Genomic DNA, 23815 nt, shown 5'->3' on the forward strand with positions numbered 1-23815 from the left:
TATAGTGCGCCCTTCAACAATATCCAGCCATCCCTGTCCTCTGAGAAGTACTGTCGTTTGAAATTTCCAAATATTCCAATTCCTTGCCCCTTCCAACTTCAATACATTGGTAGTCATCACGTTTACTTCCATTTTGCTATCCTGCCTTGCCTGATCAGATAATATATATCAGTGGTATTTTATAGTGCGCCCTTCAACAATATCCAGCCATCCCTGTCCTCTGAGAAGTACTGTCGTTTGAAATTTCCAAATATTCCAATTCCTTGCCCCTTCCAACTTCAATACATTGGTAGTCATCACGTTTACTTCCATTTTGCTATCCTGCCTTGCCTGATCAGATAATATATATCAGTGGTATTTTATAGTGCGCCCTTCAACAATATCCAGCCATCCCTGTCCTCTGAGAAGTACTGTCGTTTGAAATTTCCAAATATTCCAATTCCTTGCCCCTTCCAACTTCAATACATTGGTAGTCATCACGTTTACTTCCATTTTGCTATCCTGCCTTGCCTGATCAGATAATATATATCAGTGGTATTTTATAGTGCGCCCTTCAACAATATCCAGCCATCCCTGTCCTCTGAGAAGTACTGTCGTTTGAAATTTCCAAATATTCCAATTCCTTGCCCCTTCCAACTTCAATACATTGGTAGCCATCACGTTTACTTCCATTTTGCTATCCTGCCTTGCCTGATCAGATAATATATATCAGTGGTATTTTATAGTGCGCCCTTCAACAATATCCAGCCATCCCTGTCCTCTGAGAAGTACTGTCGTTTGAAATTTCCAAATATTCCAATTCCTTGCCCCTTCCAACTTCAATACATTGGTAGTCATCACGTTTACTTCCATTTTGCTATCCTGCCTTGCCTGATCAGATAATATATATCAGTGGTATTTTATAGTGCGCCCTTCAACAATATCCAGCCATCCCTGTCCTCTGAGAAGTACTGTCGTTTGAAATTTCCAAATATTCCAATTCCTTGCCCCTTCCAACTTCAATACATTGGTAGTCATCACGTTTACTTCCATTTTGCTATCCTGCCTTGCCTGATCAGATAATATATATCAGTGGTATTTTATAGTGCGCCCTTCAACAATATCCAGCCATCCCTGTCCTCTGAGAAGTACTGTCGTTTGAAATTTCCAAATATTCCAATTCCTTGCCCCTTCCAACTTCAATACATTGGTAGTCATCACGTTTACTTCCATTTTGCTATCCTGCCTTGCCTGATCAGATAATATATATCAGTGGTATTTTATCATTTTCTGCACGCGTTCCGGCAACCTAACCTCACTGACCGCTAATATTCACTTCATCAACAGATTAGCGACTCTGGGCCCATAACCTACCATTATTTCAATAAAGGGTTCAGTTTTATGCACTAATAACTTTATTCTTCTTCTTTCAAATGTACACATTGACAGGTCTCTTCTTAGTAATAGACAAAAGGACAAGGTTAAACAGTATTGCCAACAAAACAATATTTACAGATACCTTGTAGCCAACCTAAGATAATTGCATTTATATTGCCATAATCTAACAAAATCCTAATAGTATTTCCAAACTGTTTTTGAAAAGTGATGAAAAACACTTTCAATTTTTATTACGAGAAAAAAATGATGCTATTACTAATAATTATATTATTTATGAAATATAAAATTTGTTAATGCAAACATAAAATAAGTTTAAAAATGGCTCACCTTACGTTTTTTCTAACTAAAATTGCTGTTCACGAAATAAATTATAAAAACATGCAGAAAAAATAAAAATAAATTTACAAAGTTTATGAATTTGAATAATTTTTTTCAAATTGCTTTCAGAACATTTGATTTCTTAAAGGTGCACATTTTAATTCTTCTGTGGCTAACTTCTATATATGAATATAAAGCATGGTGTTTTCTCTTTCTAACACTGTTTAGATAATACTTGCTGACGTTGCATTGCTCGGAGACTTTTCTCTAGTTTCTATATTTGCATTTATTATATGCATAAACCTTCCGGATGAAATTCTCTAAATGATAGTGAAAACCATTTCAAAATCCGTTGCGTAGTTTAGAAGAACAGATATATCTAATAGAGATTTCTCACCTTGACAGTAAGGGAAATACAAGCGACAAGACTGGAAGCCAGATGCCAAGCAAATACAACTACTCAAGTACAATGTGACTTGTTTTCAGATGTGCACCTCCCGGGAGAACAAGTTGATAGTGTGCTGTCCCTGGGTACCGGGGCAAGAGACGGGACTAGAAGCCAGATACTGGACAAACACAACTAGCCCTGCAGAAGGTACCTCACTTTCATTTCATACACTTTATTCACCTTCACCTGTTGTGTTGTATAACCCTGTGTGTCTGTTTGTTTGAAGGGATGAACTGCACTATGAAGCACACGGGGACTTCGGGAGTGTGCAGACCATTTGCCAACTGCCAGACAGCGAAGGAGGCCTCCAGTAAAGGCATTTTTCCACAGGTACTGTTCCTCCCTTTATGTGTCTCTGACAAAAATAACATATTGACTTTGCGCCCCTAACATGACCTTCCTTTGCTCACAGAAATGTGACTTGACTGACAACGAGTCGGAGTTGGTGTGCTGCGCGGAGGCTGCCTGTCCGCCGCTGCCGAAAGGACTTGTCACTCAGCTACCGATTGGCTCCAAGGCCGCAGACAGTGAGTTTTGTTAAACCTGACCAGAAATATTCTAAAACTATGTTGCATTTCTGAAAATCTGTTAGTTTACAGTAAAGAATAATAAAAAAAAATCTTACAGTTTTGTCGTAAATACACTTAATACATAGTTTGAAATTTAACAATTAGTATTGTATTTTCTCAAAATCAAACTATGCAATAGGATGATTTACGGCAAAACTGTGACATTTTTTTGTTTTTCAAAGTTGTCTTCTTTAAATTAATAGATTTTCAGTCTAAATAATAGAGTTACTCTCAACTTTAAGTAGGGCACGTCAATTTATTATTTTGAGACCTCCTACTAAACCGCACATCAGCAAAAATATGTTTTTCCCTTAGCGCAAGTGTAAAACATAACATTCTTAATTTTTTTAAATAATACGTTTTTAATTTACTTGACTGAAGTAATGACACAAGAGGCACTATATTAATATACACATCTGAATTTTTTTTTGTTTCCTCTACAGATTGTATAGAGTTGTCAGAAAAAATTTTCCCGTGTCAAAAAACAAGGTTTGGTTGGACTCGGGGAAACCTGTGTCCTCTGCACACACCAGACTCCAACATAGTATATAAAAGGACTCCTATGAGGACTGCCGCCGAGGTCCCGCACTATGTAAGTTTCAGACATTAGTTAGCTTTATTTATTATACACGGTGTCCGGAAACTCGTAGTACAAGCGGAAAACTGGAGAATCTACACCACATGGGGAACCCAAAAAAACATAAAGTTTTTTGATTTGAGCATTTTCACAAAAAAAAAAAAAAAACCAAAAAAATATATTTTTCGGCTATTTTAGGGTTAAAGTTTTTTCTGGTGTTTAGGGTTGAACAACAGATGTTTTAACCCTGCAGAGCAGAAATATTTTATGATTACACCGGGTTAAATGAAGGGTGATTTCAAAATAATGCTTCAAATCCGAGTTTCTTCATTTGTTTTACTTTCAAATAGTTTTAATTAGTTGGGTACTTTGATCTTCAGTAATAATTTATAAGAATTTGACTAAAAAAAAAAAAAAAAAATCAACTTCAAACTCGCTTTACTCGATAACGAAAGCTCAAATAAAAAAAAAATATACTACAAAATCGACTCTAAATGTGATGTAGATTCACCAGTTTCCCGCTTGTACTACGAGTTTCCGGACACCCTGTATATTAATTAATTTCTTGAAATAACTAACTAGCCATCACTGCGTTTCCTGGCAGGAGTAGGCAGAGAGAATACACCGTTACAATACTCTGTCTCGCATACACTCCTTGCTTTATTCACATTCATAATTCATCTCACATACTCTTGCATCTCACCGACTCAAGTAACTTCCAAGTCGTATGTTCTCCTTACACTACTTTCTTGGTACATCCGCTCTACATGCCCAAACCGTCTAAGCGGCAAGATACCGAGTTAATAAAGAAATAATATGAAATTCCCTTGATGGAAAAAAATGCTCCAGTAAAATTATGTAACGTCCTGTAGGCATGAAAAAATTCTGCGTCTTTTCAAAATGCTGCTTAACTTAACTAAATTGTTCTTGAATAAAAAATACAATTTTTAAGAAAAAATCTAAATTTTGCTTTATTTTAAATAGTCATAATCCTTTCCATCTTTTCTAAACGCACTTCCCAAATAAACAAACTCATCCACCTGCCCCAAGTATTCATCACTCACAATCAATTTTTACGCCAGGCCCAAATATACTAGAAATATGAACATATTTTGGACCGAAATTTTTGCCAATAACACTGGATATTTTAATCCTATGTCTAGAATGTCTCGATCATACAATGATCTTGCTTAAATACACACTGTCATAGATATTTTTGCAAATAATATAACGTGTTTCAAGAAATATCTCCACGATTTCTGTACTTAAAAAAAAGAAAAAGAAATAAATAAAAAAATTGTTTAGAGGTTTAGAATTTTTTTTTAATATGTACTTTTTAAATTTTTCTACTTATTATGTGCTTCAATCTTTGTAATTAAGTTTTAAGTTTTGTATATAAATACTGTCATTATTTTACATGTTTGCTTATGTGAATGTGCAAATGTGATTGCTGCAGACACATTAGTCTAGGGATATTTATAATTGTACTTTTTTTATTTTGTAATCCATAATTAATGTTTTTATAAATATCCTGTTTGTGTCTCGAATAAATAAATAAATAAATACATAAACTATATTACATTGTCTATATTGTACTCTCTCTTTAAAATACCATGACCTTAGAGTTGGGCTGGCTGCGCACCAGGCAGCCGCCCTATAAAGTAGCAGCCAGTTGTAGCTTGTAGCAGCCAATATCACCAGTTCTACTGGCTGCCACGACAAGTGCGTGAGGACTGAGGACTGAGGCATCCACACACATGTACCCTAGTCACATTTGAGGCTGGTTGCGCAATCGCAATGTTTCGACTGACTTCCGCAGCCGACTATATTTGGCTTCCATAGAGCCCTAGGACGTTGCTTGAATACATTTGAATACAAATTGCAGATCATGTTGGCTGCCTAGTGCGTGGCCAGTCAAGTATATACAAACTTCATTCATCTTAGACACGAGAGTCCGTCGTTCTTGAAATAAGCAACATTCAAATCGACGCATACTTCCATACTATTTGCTTATTCATTGCAAAACATTTATTTATTTTGGTGATCAAAAATCTTATCAAAGATTAGTTTTGAAATGTAATTATTTACTAACTAATTTATTTTTGGAGAAAAACGAAATTTGTTAAACAAAATTGAAAGCCCATGAATAGAAAGGAACTAAATTTAGGTTATAGATGTGACTTTTCTCTGAAAACATCGGCGGGCGAGTAAAGTCCTTGGCTCTGGATTCAGTGGTCATGGGATCAAATTAAAAATTAAATTAATTAAAAATGATTGCATATTTTTGTAGTGTGTATTCAAAATATTTGTAATCAATTTGATTTATATTTTTCAATTATTATTATACACACATACTAACATGTAAAATACATCTATTAATTACGGTGATCTTTTTTGGGGTACTATGCCATGTTGCGCTACCTCCAACTCTATACAAAATTTCAGACAGCATTACAGTTTCCATCATCGGGGCAGATGTTATTACGAGGCTGAAGGTAGTGGAGTGGGGAACAGGTGGCCACTAAACATGGCTAAAGCCATTTGAAGCAAAGTTTCCATTCTGAAGGCCTTTCACCGGGGCAATACTGAGATGTTTCACTTTAAGTGATATAGCCCTACCAGCTCCGGCCAATCGAGGGCACCCGACTAGCAATCTGGAGGTCGCGGGTTCAAATTCCGATGTGTGCTAAAAATTAGGTCATGTTGTGTTATTTCACAATGTATTCATTTAAAATAGTAAAATATACAGATATAGTTTATTTGCGGAACATTACAGAGTGAAAGATACTCTCAGTATCGCCCTGGTGTAAGACCAACAGTCATAATTGAAACGCTGCTTGAACTGGCTTTAGCCGCGTTTGGTGACGATCTCCTAATTTTTAACACGGTCATACGTGATTATATCTGGATAGGCAGGTACTTTTCTCTCCCGCATCTCGGTCCCCTTCCCACTAACTTAAACCTCACAACACATCACAATTTGGGATGCCATAGTGTCACTGGTTCCAGATGGTTGGTTGGGATGCCATAGTGTCACTGGTTCCAGATGGTTGGTTGAGATGCCATAGTGTCACTGGTTCCAGATGGTTGGTTGAGATGCCATAGTGTCACTGGTTCCAGATGGTTGGTTGGGATGCCATAGTGTCACTGGTTCCAGATGGTTGGTTGAGATGCCATAGTGTCACTGGTTCCAGATGGTTGGTTGAGATGCCATAGTGTCACTGGTTCCAGATGGTTGGTTGGGATGCCATAGTGTCACTGGTTCCAGATGGTTGGTTGAGATGCCATAGTGTCACTGGTTCCAGATGGTTGGTTGGGATGCCATAGTGTCACTGGTTCCAGATGGTTAGTTGGGATGCCATAGCGTCACTGGTTCCAGATGGTTGGTTGGGATGCCATAGTGTCACTGGTTCCAGATGGTTGGCAGTACAAAATCAACAAAGGAAATGAAAAAAACGAAAATCAGCAAACATTTTGCGAACAATTTAAAACAAAACTTGCTTAGAGATTAATATGAAGATGTGTTGTGTTCCCAGGGACAAATTGGGTCAGCTTGGAGAGGAGAGATCTTCTGGCCGGGGAATCCAGTGACCTTACTGAGTGACCGGTGGGTGGTGTGCTCTGCATACACCATTACATGGATTGGGTGAGTTTATTGTTTCTTCAGTTTAAAATTCAACTCTTCCTTGTTATAATGAAAATTGCAACGATGAAAATACAAAAAACAAATTGGTTTGATATTTGAACGATCTAACCTTAAAGATTGAAGCTCATTTTAGACGATATTTCACAAACTCGTGGTATACACGGTGTCTGACAACTCGTGGTATAAGTGGCGAACTAGTGAATTTACCTCACATAATTGACTTTGCGTTGCGAAGTCCTGTTTTAACTCGACCGTTTTGCATTTCATCTGTCTGTACGTTCAGTTTTGGGTTCAGAATGGTGGCCATTTTAATGGTTCAGTAAAGATTACTTTTATGTGAAATCGTCGTGTTTGACTTTTTTATTTGCATTTTTTCAATATTATGGCACCTACCTGCAGAATATTTCAAAATAGTAATGTCATTGAGATAGTGACGTATTTGTTTAATTCCGTATTTGAAATTTTAAAAACTATAAATAAACCATATATTTGTTTTATCAGTAAATACGAAGTAAGTATCTGCTAATAAATCTTATGATTTCAGAGGAAATGATGGTTTTCAAAAATTTATTATTAGCTTCACACACGAGGCCCGTTGGAAAACAATTCCCCTCAGGCCTCTGTCCTCTTTGGGGATGCTGTGTGGGGCGTATTTTTAGGAAAGGAAGGATGGGAAGTTCTGTGAAGTAAAAAGGCATAAAGGAGTGGATTAGAATCTGGGGGTTAGTGCGTCCAGGAATGACAGATGCATGAATCCATCCCTCCCACTGCGTTGCGATGTTCCGAGAGAGTCCTGCTGAAGAGGTCAAAAGGTCTCCATCAACCAGTCTCTCCCGATCCGGCCTGCCATGCAGTTGGTGGGCGGACACATCTGCCGCCAAGATCCCGATAAACCTGATGAACCGGGCAACCCTGCTAAGTCACCAAACGTAGCGAATCACTTGGGGTGACGTATGGCAGAGGTGTTGGTTATGTTATAAATAGTTCTCGGGGCGGCGGTACCCGTACCCGCCTCAGTTCACCGCGTATACGACTTCTTTTGCAATTCTAAGAGCTTCGTTAGTTCAACTCTGTTGGTTAATAAGCCAGTAAATTTGCATAACGAACGACATTATTACAGAATATGTGTATATTGACAGTTAAACGAAGCTTATCTGATGCTATGGAGGCCTAAAATATGTTTATCGGCCGTCGGATCATTTCTTATCAATTGTTGACCATATATGACATATGGCTTTATCGACTGACCGTGCTAGACCTCCAGTAAGTTTAAGAGATACAGATTGTGTAAGGAGTGTTTCCGTTGCATTAGTGATACAAGTATTACAAGTAAGTACCAGTATTTCAATGGAAGATGCTGCAAATATTTGTACATGGTTGACATTTGTCACATGAGAACAGGTTGTTTCTAAGATTTATTTTTTAATTCTACAGCTTGGCTGTGAAATAATTTGCGGGCCTCTGTGTTTGTTCCCTCCTACGATACTGGTCTCTTCATGACCTTCTTCAAGAATTACACAGCATCCCCAAAGATGGCATAGGCCCTAAGTGAAATTATTTTCCCGAGGCCTAGTATAGTAATTTTGTTGTTGTTTTTCTTTAAATATTTCTGTTAATGAATTATTAGAATACATATTTTTTGTGTCAATCTTTAGCCACTAGCCAACCACTCTAGTTAGCTAAATGAAAAGTCACTGACCGCCACTGGTAAACACTCATATAACTGTAATATTAATTCAAATAATGTGAATGGTATAATATGAAGTGGAAATTACAAACAATAGAAAGGATAACAAAATCAGTGTATATTTTTTATTACGGTTTATGTAAATTCCTTACCGACCTGTGGGACAACAGGCTAAGAAACATATTTAATTTTAGAGTAGAACCATTTATTTCTCCCTGATTCAATCTCTGAAATCTCAAAAAATTTTAATAAAAAAATATTACTAATTTGCCGTATGATTACCCCACTATCAGACTATTTCAAAACTTTAAAGTCCCTTCACTGCAAATCTATCTATATAAATAAAAACGTAAATGTTCTTTTGTTAAAAATTCTTTGTAATTTTGACACAACGTTACATTCGAATACGCGTGTGTTAAACCTATAGTATATAGATGTCACCGGTGACAGGTAAAACATGTTTCTTTTTAAACAGCGCCATCTGTTGGACGTAAATGCAACACGCGCTATTGTTTCTGTATCTACACAGACAGACTGAACGACAGCAATGTTATTTATAAAAAATAGTCCTTTTACAAATTCATTCGATAGTGAAAACATAAAACCATTTTCAAACAGAAATAAACTAAATATTCTTGGCTGAAAAACTATCCCGCGCTATAACACAACCACAGACCAACAATTTTATGAAAAATATACTCGCTGATGTACCCAGCGTTGCACGGGTTTCACATAGAATTTTTTGAAATCTTATGTAGACTGTAGCCTTCCTTTTGTTTTGAAAGTAAAGTGTGCAAAATTTCATCAATTTCAGAACAAAACTGTAGATTTAAATAAAATCAAATTTTCGCCACCCACCTGGTTTCCTCCCCGCGGCCGCCCGTGATCGCCAGGTGATCACTCCTTCTTATTATTCTGTTTATATTATACAGGGTGTCCGGAAACTCGTAGTACAAGCGGGAAACTGGTGAATCTACATCACATTTGGAGTCGATTTTGTAGTATATATTTTTTTATTTGAGCTTTCGTTATCGAGTAAATCGAGTTTGAAGTTGATTTTTTTATTTTTTTTTTTAATCAAATTCTTATAAATTATTACTGAAGATCAAAGTACCCAACTAATTAAAACTATTTGAAAGTAAAACAAATGAAGAAACTCGGATTTGAAGCATTATTTTGAAATCACCCTTCATTTAACCCGGTGTAATCATAAAATATTTCTGCTCTGCAGGGTTAAAACATCTGTTATTCAACCCTAAACACCAGAAAAAACTTTAACCCTAAAATAGCCGAAAAATATTTTTTTTTGGTTTTTTTTTTTTTTTTTTTGAAAATGCTCAAATCAACAAAACTTTATGTTTTTTTGGGTTCCCCATGTGGTGTAGATTCTCCAGTTTCCCGCTTGTACTACGAGTTTCCGGACACCGTGTATATCTGACCATAGTAGAAAAGGAAATGAGGAGTTAGTTTCATGCGGATTTGTCTTTTGGTGACAGATATAGCACCACATGACCCGAGTGGTTTTAAGTCACGCATTTCGTATTTCTACCAATTTATAACACATTTCTCTTGAACACTTATAAAAAATTTATATTGTTTATGAAGATAATATTTATACATTTGAGTAGAAACGTTAATTATACGAAATTCCATAGAACGAAAAAAATCTCAAGTGTTCTCCGAAAATGATTACAAACACATTTTGTTTTGTTATTTAACATTTCGTAGGTATTAAAAAATTCACAGTGTATCTTTAAATGCAACTTAGGCATTCGTAGAATGAATTTTTATTAAACGAGTCGTGTTTCATTATATATTTTAACAATTTTCGAAAATTTATTGTCTTATTTTTATAATATTAGCACGCTCACTCTAACATTTGTATTTACATATCTTTTTGAACACTTACTTCGGAGCCTTAAGAACTCTCTCGAACTGTTCGAAGAGTAAAGTTAGCGAGATGAGTCAGTAGTTGAACAGAATCAATTCAGATATACACATATATATTTAGTATTTAAGAAGTTGCTTTTAAACAGCAATCTTTGTTGCCGCTAGTCCGAGGCAGTAATTTTATTTTCCCCTCCATGTTTACAAATTATACACTATAGTGTATAGCTACACTTAATTATGCTTTAAAATATGTGTGTACCGACTTATATTAATGTAATTTTTTTTTAAACGTTTTGAAATTAACGATTTTGTAATGTTTTTAAAATAATTATAAATTGAATTGAATTGAATCAGCGGTTTTCCTTTGAAATCTAAAACCATAGCAAATATATTATGGTGGTGAATCTCAGATGACGTAGTGATTGTATTGGACAATTAGACCTACTTAAGATGCACATGGCAATGTTAATATAACCTGCACTTCTTTTGTTTCAGCTCAGAGAAGGTCAACTTCGTCGGATTGGGGGGGAAGTTTACACCTCAGTACAACCCTGACGCTGTATACAATGTGATAAAAATACACACCCACCCACTATACGACGGAACTTACTCTGTAGTGTATAACGACATCGCCCTTCTGCAGCTTGACAGACAGTAAGCTTTTCATAATTATACAAAACATTGGAATAATTTTAGTAAAAATAAAAAAATATGTATTCATGGGTGCGACCGGAATTTGAATTAAAGACCATTTGCTTTTCCAGCGTTTACTCTAGCAACTGAGCTATCTCCTGAACCTTCAGACCTGCCGTATTTCTGCATTCCATTTTATAAACATTTAAGTGTTGAAGTATTATTTTATCAACATTACAAATCTGACAGCCACCGTGGTGGAGTGGTAAGACTCTCGACTAGCAATCCGGTGGTCGCAGGTTCAAATAGTTAGGGGGTATTTCACTATCTCTGATTATGTTCTGACCAAGCACTTATCCGCGGAATAGTCATTTTTTCGTTTTCACTATATCTGAATAACGCTAACGCTCGGGTTAAAGTTAGATTTGACTAATCAGTGCTCGAACTTCACGTTAGCCGCTATTCCTCGAATCAAAGATGGCGTCAAAACATTCCGAGTTTAACAGCTGAGAAGTGAGTCGAATTTTGTAGAATGAATTTGAATGCTTGTATGATCCATCCTGAATTATTTGATTGTGTTCAAAATAAGAAACAATGTATTAATTCGACACGAATCTATCTAAAATGACGATAATCAACATAACATAACCAAAAAATGCACACTTCGCGGTGTGCGGACTGTGACGCATGACAGCCGTGGCAGTAGATTGGGTAACTGCAAACATTTTGCGATGTTGCCAGACTATTTCGAGTGTTATCTATCCGGAAGCTCGAAACAATGGTGAAACGGTCGCCGTTGAATAACGAAGTTATTCTGATCTTTAAATCCAGCCAACGGATAGCTAGTCAGATATTTAGCCCGACATAGTGAAATACCCCCTTAATCTTATTTTAGTATTTTTTCGGCACTTTCCAGAGTAGAAGATACTCTCAGTATCGCCCTGGTGTTCACCATTCAGAATTGTAACATTGCGTGAGATGGCTTTAGCCGTGTTTGGTGACCAGATCTGAACAGCCAGGTACTTTCCCACCTTCCTCTTCCCCATCTCATTTCCCTCCCCACTGTCTTCAGCCTCACAACATACACCAACTATTGGAGATACGATGGTCTCACTGGCTTGGGAGCAGTTGGGACTCTTGTGCGATATTCAAATTTTATTTCATTTTCCATCAGGTTGGTCTCATCTGCTAAAATGGTGTACAATTAGGTTGTCATTAGGTAATTGACTTCCTTTTAGTTTGTCATTAAAATAATAGTGGTGATACAAAAGACAATGGCATCTCCACACTGGCCCACAAACAAGGGTTAGTTCAAGCAACGCCGGTTCCTTATAACTTATTAGCAGGAATAGTTCCACCTGTATAGTGCCACCTCAGTGTAGGTCGACCAACAAACACTCCTATGTCCTGTCCTATCTTCCATTCTTGCTACATGCCCTGCTAGCGGAACAGGCCCACTGTTGCTTCACATGGTCTGATGCTCTGTAGGGAACTCGCGCGCATACAAGGGTTAGTTCAAGCAACGCCGGTTCCTTATAACTTATTAGCAGGAATAGTTCCACCTGTATAGTGCCACCTCAGTGTAGGTCGACCAACAAACACTCCTATGTCCTGTCCTATCTTCCATTCTTGCTACATGCCCTGCTAGCGGAACAGGCCCACTGTTGCTTCACATGGTCTGATGCTCTGTAGGGAACTCGCGCGCATACAAGGGTTAGTTCAAGCAACGCCGGTTCCTTATAACTTATTAGCAGGAATAGTTCCACCTGTATAGTGCCACCTCAGTGTAGGTCGACCAACAAACACTCCTATGTCCTGTCCTATCTTCCATTCTTGCTACATGCCCTGCTAGCGGAACAGGCCCACTGTTGCTTCACATGGTCTGATGCTCTGTAGGGAACTCGCGCGCATACAAGGGTTAGTTCAAGCAACGCCGGTTCCTTATAACTTATTAGCAGGAATAGTTCCACCTGTATAGTGCCACCTCAGTGTAGGTCGACCAACAAACACTCCTATGTCCTGTCCTATCTTCCATTCTTGCTACATGCCCTGCTAGCGGAACAGGCCCACTGTTGCTTCACATGGTCTGATGCTCTGTAGGGAACTCGCGCGCATACAAGGGTTAGTTCAAGCAACGCCGGTTCCTTATAACTTATTAGCAGGAATAGTTCCACCTGTATAGTGCCACCTCAGTGTAGGTCGACCAACAAACACTCCTATGTCCTGTCCTATCTTCCATTCTTGCTACATGCCCTGCTAGCGGAACAGGCCCACTGTTGCTTCACATGGTCTGATGCTCTGTAGGGAACTCGCTTGCATACAAGGGTTAGTTCAAGCAACGCCGGTTCCTTATAACTTATTAGCAGGAATAGTTCCACCTGTATAGTGCCACCTCAGTGTAGGTCGACCAACAAACACTCCTATGTCCTGTCCTATCTTCCATTCTTGCTACATGCCCTGCTAGCGGAACAGGCCCACTGTTGCTTCACATGGTCTGATGCTCTGTAGGGAACTCGCGCGCATACAAGGGTTAGTTCAAGCAACGCCGGTTCCTTATAACTTATTAGCAGGAATAGTTCCACCTGTATAGTGCCACCTCAGTGTAGGTCGACCAACAAACACTCCTATGTCCTGTCCTATCTTCCATTCTTGCTACATGCCCTGCTAGCGGAACAGGCCCACTGTTGCTTCACATGGTCTGATGCTCTGTAGGGAACTCGCGCGCATACAAGGGTTAGTTCAAGCAACGCCGGTTCCTTATAACTTATTAGCAGGAATAGTTCCACCTGTATAGTGCCACCTCAGTGTAGGTCGACCAACAAACACTCCTATGTCCTGTCCTATCTTCCATTCTTGCTACATGCCCTGCTAGCGGAACAGGCCCACTGTTGCTTCACATGGTCTGATGCTCTGTAGGGAACTCGCGCGCATACAAGGGTGGACTACAGCAAACTGTGCGCCACACTAAACACTTTAATATAGAAAGATACCTAGCGCAGACCCGAAAAAATTACAGATAGTCTGAATTGTCGAAAAATCAGTTCCAATTTCGAAAATAATGACACTTAAATTCAAAACCAAAGTTCTGGATACGATTTGAGAATTTTACGGCCAAAATTAATGTAGTGGTTTATTTTTGGGGTATTATGCCATGTTGCGCTACCTCCATCTTTATACAATGTTTCGGACAGCATTATAGTGTCCATCATCAGGACAGATGTGTAATCGAATATGAAATTACATGTTTATTTGTAATTACTGTAATGCTGTCCAAAGTGGGCTAAAGAAGGAGGTAGCGCAATATGGCATAACACCCCAAAAATAAATCACTATCAAAGTTCTAGAGTTAATTGAACCAGAGCTACTGACGGAGTCGCAACGTGTTAGAACCCATTTGTAATTATTAAAACAATGTTACAATATATTCAAAAGTAAAGTCACGAAATAAATTATTGCCATTATTTACTATGTCAAATAACAGGTGACAGGGTCTCACGAGTGTCATGCGTCATGCGTCATGCCGGAATATCGGCATACCGCACCTAAAGGTTTAAGGAATATTATTGCATCGCACTACCATTCACAGTTTTTCAAAAATAAATTATATCCATTTCAGGGTAACATTCACAAGCAGTATAATCCCAGTCTGTCTCCACACCGGCACAACTCTTCCTGACAGTGGCTTCATCCTCACTGGGTGGGGTGGCTCACACACCCCACCTGACCACAAGGTTAGAACACATTTCTCTGCCTTCATGATGAACGATGACCGATGATGTGATAACGATAAGATTGACAGCTGTGACTGGTACTAAATGTATATTTATTTAAATAGATAACCAACCATCACGCCGTCTCCTCTGTAATGATCTGCACTTTTCAAACTTTTCCTTCTCTTCCTTCTACGATAAATTTTCTTTAAGTCCCATAGGTAACTTCTCCATAAGGCTTTGATTGTGTATATACCCAGGGTAGGAATATCCTCTCTGCCGTCTGTACAAGCCTTTGCCCCTCTCTTTATTTCACATCCCTTCAAGTGCGAACATCCTAGTTTGTCCACGTGTTTTACGACCTTGAACGCAATCATTTCACGTGACGGTTCAGTATAAAAAGGTTTCACCGAACGTTGTGTTGGTTTTTTGTTTCTCGGTATAGGAACCTAGTTATCTTTGTATGTGTGTGGTACCCCTCGGTTCTTTTGAGATAGAGTGAGTTGAATCCATTACCGCTGTGTTCTAAAGCCATTTCATAAACCTTATTTTCTAAGACGCCTGCTCCCCAACTAGCTGCGTGATTCTATCTGTCGTAGGGTAATGTGAGTATAATAAAGTGTTAGATTTTATATATGTGATATACATACGATAAATTTATGGGGTTAGTTGTCGGTGCCACCCATGTATATATTTTGGTAGGGAAGGGAGAGGAACGGAAATGATTTTTTTTCAAGCTAAGTTGGACCTCCTCTTTAACAAACAGATCTGATGGATGATAATTTGAACAAGGCAATCGATATCTGCGTGTCAGGATATCCAAACTGGCCGGATCTGACGAGCTTTCGCTTGTTCTCCCCTTATTCCAAGTTGGCAACCGTCACGCCAGAATAAAGAAAACCAGGTCTCCTCACCAATTTCAGAAATTCCCCAACCTCATTGCACCTCCAGGAAAATCTACTTTACTGAATGTAGAAGGGGAAAACCATGACATCCCTTGTCACGAATCTAGTCGCGAAAATGTGACACGGAAGGTCCTAAGTTACATGCCACCTCCAGAAAACGCTGTAAATTCCACCTACATCCCTTTCTAGGTCAATAACATAGATAACACACGACGATCTTGTCGACATTTAGCCTGCTTCTATCGATAGGTTGTGTGCCTATCCATTCAGCCAATTATCATGTGAGATATATGTAAGGTTTACTCGAAATGCCAAATTTAGGATGAGGACGGTCTGTATTTTAATATTTGGTTCCAGTAATTATTTTATGAGGTTACTAGCATCCTCGTGTATTAGGTATGGGTAACTTCTATTGAATACCTATCCTCTCAGGTAGGATAAACGGATAATTGGTTTGATTTTGGCATTTAATTTTATGAGGCTGCCTACCTCTCGAAAGGAACCTGTTGAGAAAAGTTGTTCGGTTGGTAGTTTTATTTCGGAGATTACCATCTCCCTCTTTTGACTCTAGATTTGTTTTTGTGCATCCCAATTTGTAAATTAGAAAGTCAAACAATAGATGAAAGTATCAAATTAGAAAGTCAGATAACAGAAGAAAAGTAATCATTTTTGTTCTGTCTGGTTGCATCCGATCGCTTTCTATTCGGGCGGTCATACGCTAGCAAAACTTCCCCTTCGACTGACTGTACCTGCGTCCTGTTTCCGGCGGGTGGTGATCGCTGTTTAAATGGTACGCCAGTGTTTTGGTAGGTACTCTGTAGGTAGGTGTTTTTTATACTGCGAGTTTATATTGGATGGCCTAATTTGTAATAAGTATTTAATGTTTTCGTCGGCTATTCAACACCTATCGCAAGGACAACGCCACGATTTGATTCGTAAAGTTTTTAAAAGAATAACAGAACGGCAGTAGGTAAATTCTCAATATGACCCTCGGTCCGAGGCATTCCCCTAAAACTAATTTTATCGGCCTACATATGAAAAGGTCGTTGGCCCGTCCATCGTCCTCGTTATTTACGTGATTGTTCAAACCATCACACCCCGCAGGGGTAGGCAGAGAGGATGGATCGCCTCACAACACCACACAACGAGCAAATATACTAAATAATATTTAATTTTATTCAAATAAAATTTTAATTAAAGCACACACTTAGAAGTATCTGGTTCAAATCCTAGTGGTAAATTTCACAATAAATTTATTAAAAGTAAAGTACATATATATTTGTAGCACGTTCCAGAGTCGAAGATACTCTCAGTATCGCCCTGGTGAAGGATCTCATTCGGATCGAATGTATCTTGAAATGGCTGTAGTCGTGTTTGGTGACCAGATCTCATTAGTCAGGTACTTCCTCACCTTCCTCTTTCCCATCTCCTTCCCCACCCCTTTTAGACAACTGAGGATGTCATAGTCCCACTGATTCTAGACGGTTGGGAGCAGTTGTAACACTTGTGCAGTATTTACATTAAAAAACACATTTCTTCAAAACCTCACTTCACATTGTAATACTATACGGATTGTTCTCATTGGATAAAACAATTAGTTTGTACGTTTTTCAACATTTCAGACGACAATGCAGATAGTATCTCAGGAGGAGTGTTCCAGAGCATTCCCCGCTGGCAGCTCTAAGCACCCTGCCGGCGTCGAACATGACCTGGAGATTTGCAGCCGCCCACTCAGCACAACTGGAGTATGTGCGGTATGTAACGCTGGGATGTATTGTACACCAAGCTCATTATAGTACTGATGTACTTATTATTTAATATTTTGATAATAAAACATTAATATAACAAGAATTTTATAAATAACAAAGAGTAGTCCCGCTGCCTGCCCCATGACAGCTTGTCTACAAGGTCTAGCATTTTTCTTTAAGTTAATAAACATAACAAATAATCATTTTACATATAAAAATTAGTTTTAACTTCTCAATGATGTTTAAATTATGTATTGCAAGATTCAATCACTTAGGACGGGTTGTTTCATAGAATCTGAACAATTCATCAAATTTCAAAGTTGATTTTCAAGTTCTGTGAAGGATCTATCCAAGTTTTGTTCTCAGTTATGTGAAGCCTCTAGCCAGTTATTATAGAATAATAGAACTTGAATAGAACCTACGCAGAACTTGAAAATCATTTTTGATATTTTATGAATTGTTAAAATTCCGCGAAACAACCCGTCCTTATTATTCTTCTGATTACTCACTTCTATCAGAATGTATCTACTATTAAGGAGAAACTACTTCCTTTATCATGTTCCCACTATTAATTATTCCTTCATTATCATTTGGGTAAATTTTTTCACATTATCAAAAAAACACACTTTGGCGAGTCCATATTTATAAATTTCTGAATTCCTACGAGTATCTGTTTGGTAAGTTTTGAATCTCGAATTGAAATAAAACAATTGGCGAGTTCATTTTGAAATAGTCCGAGTCAATCGCAATGACATCCATAGTGAAAAAATAAAGAGATGAACACTTTTAAAGCACTTCCCGGTAAGATACCGGTAAAACAGGTATAGGGCGCTAGTCCATATAAAACTACACATCCACACTTAGTTAGCAGGAGCTCACATCAGAAACATCTAGCGACATTCTAGTTCCATGCAGGTCTGTAAAAGACAAGAGACATATATGGTATACATCCTTGGTTAGTCTCCAAGGAGTCTAGTCCATCTACAGGAAACACTGGTGTTCTGTTCCTGCTGTTTCCCTCTAGTTCCTGGTGCTGGTGCCAAGGGCTGTCCTGACAGGTGTTCTGGCCAGCGAAGCCGTCCCAGGTTTAAGCATATAGTATACATCCTTGGCGCCATCGGTTAGTCTCCAAGGAGTCTAGTCCATCTACAGGAAACACTGGTGTTCTGTTCCTGCTGTTTCCCTCTAATTCCTGGTGCTGGTGCCAAGGGCTGTCCTGACAGGTGTTCTGGCCAGCGAAGCCGTCCCAGGTTTAAGCATATAGTATACATCCTAGGTTAGTCTCCAAGGAGTCTAGTCCATCTACAGGAAACACTGGTGTTCTGTTCCTGCTGTTTCCCTCTAGTTCCTGGTGCTGGTGCCAAGGGCTGTCCTGACAGGTGTTCTGGCCAGCGAAGCCGTCCCAGGTTTAAGCATATAGCTCTTCATACAGCAGGTTTAGTTCAAGGAAGGAAGATAGCCGACATTCATTATTGGCGTGCGTCATAGAATAAACAAGTCTGACCATTCTTCGCTTCATTCATTATCATATACCAGGATGAGACAGAGCGCGTGCTAAATGGGCTTGAACCAAAATAAACCAAGTCAGTGGGGTTAGTTGGTCAGTTCTATTTCTTATTCAGTCGCGTGCGTAAATACGTTAAAAATTAATTGTTATTTTTATTTCACTCATAATTTTAGTGAAATTTTTTATCTTTATTACATTTCCAGCACGTTCCGGAATTGTACATACTCTCAGTATCACCCTGTTGGAAGGCCACCATTCAAATCGAAAAGTTGCTCTATGATTGTATTTAACAAATCTTAAGTTTTCATAGGAAATTTTGGTTTTTATTTAATAAGAGAAAAATGGAAACATACTTTTTGGACGTAAGGTCTTTGGTTCACAGAACTACTAGGGTTAGGTTAGGTTAGGTTAGGTTAGGTTAGGTTAGGTTAGGTTAGGTTAGGTTAGGTTAGGTTAGGTTAGGTTAGGTTAGGTTAGGTCAGGTCAGGATCTTTATTACATTTCCAGCACGTTCCGGAATTGTACATACTCTCAGTATCACCCTGTTGGAAGGCCACCATTCAAATCGAAAAGTTGCTCTATGATTGTATTTAACAAATCTTAAGTTTTCATAGGAAATTTTGGTTTTTATTTAATAAGAGAAAAATGGAAACATACTTTTTGGACGTAAGGTCTTTGGTTCACAGAACTACTAGGGTTAGGTTAGGTTAGGTTAGGTTAGGTTAGGTTAGGTTAGGTTAGGTTAGGTTAGGTTAGGTTAGGTTAGGTTAGGTCAGGTCAGGTCAGGTCAGGTTAGGTTAGGTTAGGTTAGGTTAGGTTAGGTTAGGTTAGGTTAGGTTAGGTTAGGTTAGGTTAGGTTAGGTTAGGTTAGGTTAGGTTAGGTTAGGTTAGGATAGGTTAGGTTAGGTTAGGTTAGGTTAGGTTAAGTTAAGTTAAGTCAGGTCAGGTCAGGTCAGGTCAGGTCAGGTTAGGTTAGGTTAGGTTAGGTTGTATGGATTTGTAGTATCTGCCGTGGGTACCTTGCTTGTTACACACAAGGTTTCTCCTAATTCTTTTTTATAAATATTCCTTATCCTTCACAGGATTTGCTTTAATTTCCATCTATTTCATTTATTTCTTTAATTCTTTTGTTGATTTTTTCTAAGTACGCCATGTATATTTCGCTTGTTTTTTCCGTTTCCATATGTCGGTCCTATTCTCTTCAGTGATTACAAGGTTTTCTAATTTGTAATTTAATTTAAATCTGTCTACATCAAAAATTGTACATTTTTCTAAAAGATGGATATTGTCCTGAATAGAAGTTTTATCACACGGGCATTTGTCATCGTCTGTTATCTTGAAGCGTTTCAGGTATTCTTTGAAGCATCCATGTCCTGTCAGCATCTGTGTCGCATGGAAGCTATTTTCCGCGTGTTTTCTCTTTTGAATTGCTGCGTAAATATCTGGGAAGTATTTCTTAGTTATTCTTCCCGTGCTTTCTTCCATATATCTGATATTCCATTTTTCTTCCGTCTCTTTCTTTAATGTTATTTTAGTGAAACTTGGAGGTACCTTACTGTAGTCTGGACACTTTTTCAGTAATCTTCCCTTCTTTGCTGCCGCATTTGCTTTTTCATTTCCCTCTAAGCCTTTGTGGGCTCTAACCCATTGAAATTTTACCCGGTTGTTATTTTCACGGCATGTTTCTAATTTTCCCAAGCACTCTCTTGCTATATTGTTCGTAGTTCTCTCGTCCCTTAATGTTTCTAGTGATGATTTGCTGTCTGAGTTTATTTTTATATCTTTTTCTATTATTCCCTTCCTTTGAACCCATTCTATGGCTTTTTGAATTGCTAACATTTCTGCTTGGTAAACGGTGCAGTAGTCTTCTAATTTAAATGATTTTGACACCCAATCTTTCCCATTTTCTTTTATTACTACTCCTGCGCCCACTTTACCGTCCTGTTTGCTTCCGTCTGTATAAATTTGTATGGGATCCTCGTTAATTTTATTTCCATTTTCTAACTCGATTTTTATATTTTCTTTCACTATTTTCCCTGGATGTGGTAGTTCATTTATACAGCATGTGGTCATTATTTCACTGTCAGCTGGTAAGAAGTGAGCGGGTATTCCTCTTCTGTTTATTCTGTAGATATTTTTAATTTCGGCTATTTTGAGATCTATTGGTGGTGTTCCTGCTAAGGCTAAAGCTGAGGTGGTGGAGATTGTTCTATACCCCTTACAAATTCTTATTGCGTATTGACGTTGAATACTTTCTAGTTTTTTCCTATTTTAGGTTAGGTTAGGTTAGGTTAGGTTAGGTTAGGTTAGGTTAGGTTAGGTTAGGTTAGGTTAGGTTAGGTTAGGTTAGGTTAGGTAAGGTTAGGTTAGGTTAGGTTAGGTTAGGTTAGGTTAGGTTAGGTTAGGTTTGGTTTACCATTTCTATTTAAAATAAATGTAAACACTGACTTACCTACCACTGATTAATTAATTAATCAATAATCTGCCATTTGGAGTGTGTTCACCTATTGCTTTATTTGTTCTCAGGGCTGGTACCACGGCTCCCCGCTGACGGTACCCAACAGCCCCAGGGTGGGCTGCACACACCTGTTGGTGGGGTTGTTATCCTCGTCTATGTCTTCACCCTGTACACACAGCAACACGAGGATATCTACCTACATCCCCTGGATAGAGGGTATTGTGTGGCCTGAAAGCGGTGTTTTTGTCTAGGACCTTGTTTTAGACAATTTTTAAATTTATTTTTGTTGCCCTGACTCCCCCTTCTTGCCCTCTCTCTGTTGTACAAGCGGCAAACTGGCGGATCTACATCACATAGAAAACCCAAAAGAAACTTTGGTTTTGTTCGATCTGAACATTTCAATTTTTTTCTATTAAAAACTTCTGTAGCCGGCCCAACCCTTCGACACATTTTAAAATACAATAAACAGCTGGTGTTAACCCCTTAACTACCAATTTTAAAAATATATATAAATTCCAACTTCGGACTCGATTTACCCCAAAATGAAAGATCTCATAATAAAAAATACTTATGTGAAAGGTTCATCAGTTTCCCGTTTGTACTATGAGTTTCCAGACAACATGTATAACAAAAATCCCACACAGGCAAGGCCAGTGGGTAGGCATACTTGGGATTAGTTAAAGGTACTTAAACATGACTTATTGTGGAATGTAGGTACATACCTATATTAATTCTATAAACAGGAGATTTTTATGTTTTAATAATATCAAAATCAGTTGTATTTTTTAAATTAAACTCGTTTTCTGAAGAAAAACATATTTTTGTAAAATTGTTCCTTATACTAAACATAAATACAAAAATGATGCGCTTAATTTTTTTTTACTTCTATCAGAGTAATAAAGAGTAAAATGAAAATTTTATCGACCGTATTCTGTTACTTTAATAAAAACAAGTTTACTGAAGTTATATAACAAATCTGAGCTCAATCGGCCAACTGGTTATTGAGAAATCGTAGTTGGCGATTTGTATTTGTGCGTGTAAAATGGATGTACCATTGGGTGAGATTAAAATGAAGTAATTGATAGTTAGCAGCTAATCAGCCAACCCAGGGCCAAGAACAACTTGTTCCTCTCTCTTGGAAATTGGATTATAGTCAGTTTGGCATTCTGTCCTTCAGTTCTTGTTACTTGTTGCCTTCTCACTACTTGTCAGTACTCATACTTCCCTCTATTCTATAACTCTATCATTTTATCAATATATCACTATTCAGTTTGGACAGTCTACACTCAATTCCAAAACCTTTCTTTCTAGACAACAATACCGCATTAAGTAAGGTGGGGATGATGGGTAGATACTGCGTGGAAAAGCTTTTTTTATTATGTATTTGTACTTAAATATTATTTTTTATTATATATTATGTTCTGTAATTTTTTTTAACTTTTTTAATGTTAATAAATTATTTTTTAATTTGTGCACCTTTTGTTTTGATCCAAACTGAAACCTTTTTTTTCTGTATTGTGTAAGTGTTGGTGTATTCTGTATTGTCAATAAAAGCCTTGACGATCATTACATCATTATGGATGAAGGTAAACAAATTAACGAAAGAAATAAAACTCTGGAAAAATTTGCCAGAAACAAGAGAAAAATACACAAATGCATAAAAGTCATAGATAAAAATAAAACTGCCTCAAGTGGTGCAGAAACGAGGACCTAACCACCGCCTTTAAGGGCGAGGCTACGGCACATATCAAGAACCCTCTTAATCCTTGCTAATCTAAATCTCTAAAACCTAAGAAAGAAAAGGAAGAAATTCCCTAAATGAAAGTGAAAACTTTATCAATATCCGTTGCGTAGTTTAGACAAACTAAGCGCACAGACAGACGGGGATAAGACTTTATTTTATATTATCTAGAGATGACTAAATACTTACAAATAACAAGAATCGAAAGTCAGGTAATGCAAAGAAGAACTATATTATCAGGAGGAACTTTCTACACTTTCTTGATGGACGGTGGCCGTAGTTTGTTGTACGGAGTTGAGAGAAAATATAATATAAAACAGCTATTATAGGACCATCCCATAAAGGTCCCATGACCAGTTCAGGCACGGGGACTCCATCCAAGCCAGAGTCAAGTTACCCTCTCAGAACAGGGCCCTTAGGTAATGCAGACAGTACACAACTGCTGACCCTGTACATTCCCGTTGTGGAATCCGGCGGACACCTCTGGTGTGGAGCCCCAACAAACCCCTTGACTTTGTGCACAAACTGACGGTGCGTTTGATAGATTTCCCTCTCTAAACAAATGGATTGTAATGTTTAGAGCACAGGCATCAGGTAAGGA

The 23815-nt window shown here is 38.0% G+C and overlaps 1 protein-coding gene across 1 annotated transcript in view; it reads left to right on the top strand.

The window, feature by feature from the left end:
- Window positions 1-22946, top strand: part of LOC149414141 (serine protease Hayan-like) — a 55310-nt gene extending 32364 nt beyond the window's left edge. The window contains exons 3-11 of the mRNA XM_089644301.1: window positions 2182-2290; window positions 2370-2473; window positions 2556-2670; window positions 3156-3304; window positions 6826-6935; window positions 11008-11166; window positions 14762-14876; window positions 17383-17514; window positions 21542-22946. Of these exons, the coding sequence (XP_089500427.1) occupies window positions 2182-2290; window positions 2370-2473; window positions 2556-2670; window positions 3156-3304; window positions 6826-6935; window positions 11008-11166; window positions 14762-14876; window positions 17383-17514; window positions 21542-21724 (1176 nt within the window). The 3' untranslated portion in view covers window positions 21725-22946. The remainder of the gene's footprint in view (window positions 1-2181; window positions 2291-2369; window positions 2474-2555; window positions 2671-3155; window positions 3305-6825; window positions 6936-11007; window positions 11167-14761; window positions 14877-17382; window positions 17515-21541) is intronic.
- The last annotated feature ends 869 nt before the right edge of the window (window positions 22947-23815 follow it).

This window comes from Hesperophylax consimilis, chromosome 20 (genome assembly GCF_061612785.1).
Source record: "Hesperophylax consimilis isolate HC1 chromosome 20, BYU_Hcon_1.0, whole genome shotgun sequence".
In the NCBI taxonomy this organism is placed as follows: domain Eukaryota; kingdom Metazoa; phylum Arthropoda; class Insecta; order Trichoptera; family Limnephilidae; genus Hesperophylax; species Hesperophylax consimilis.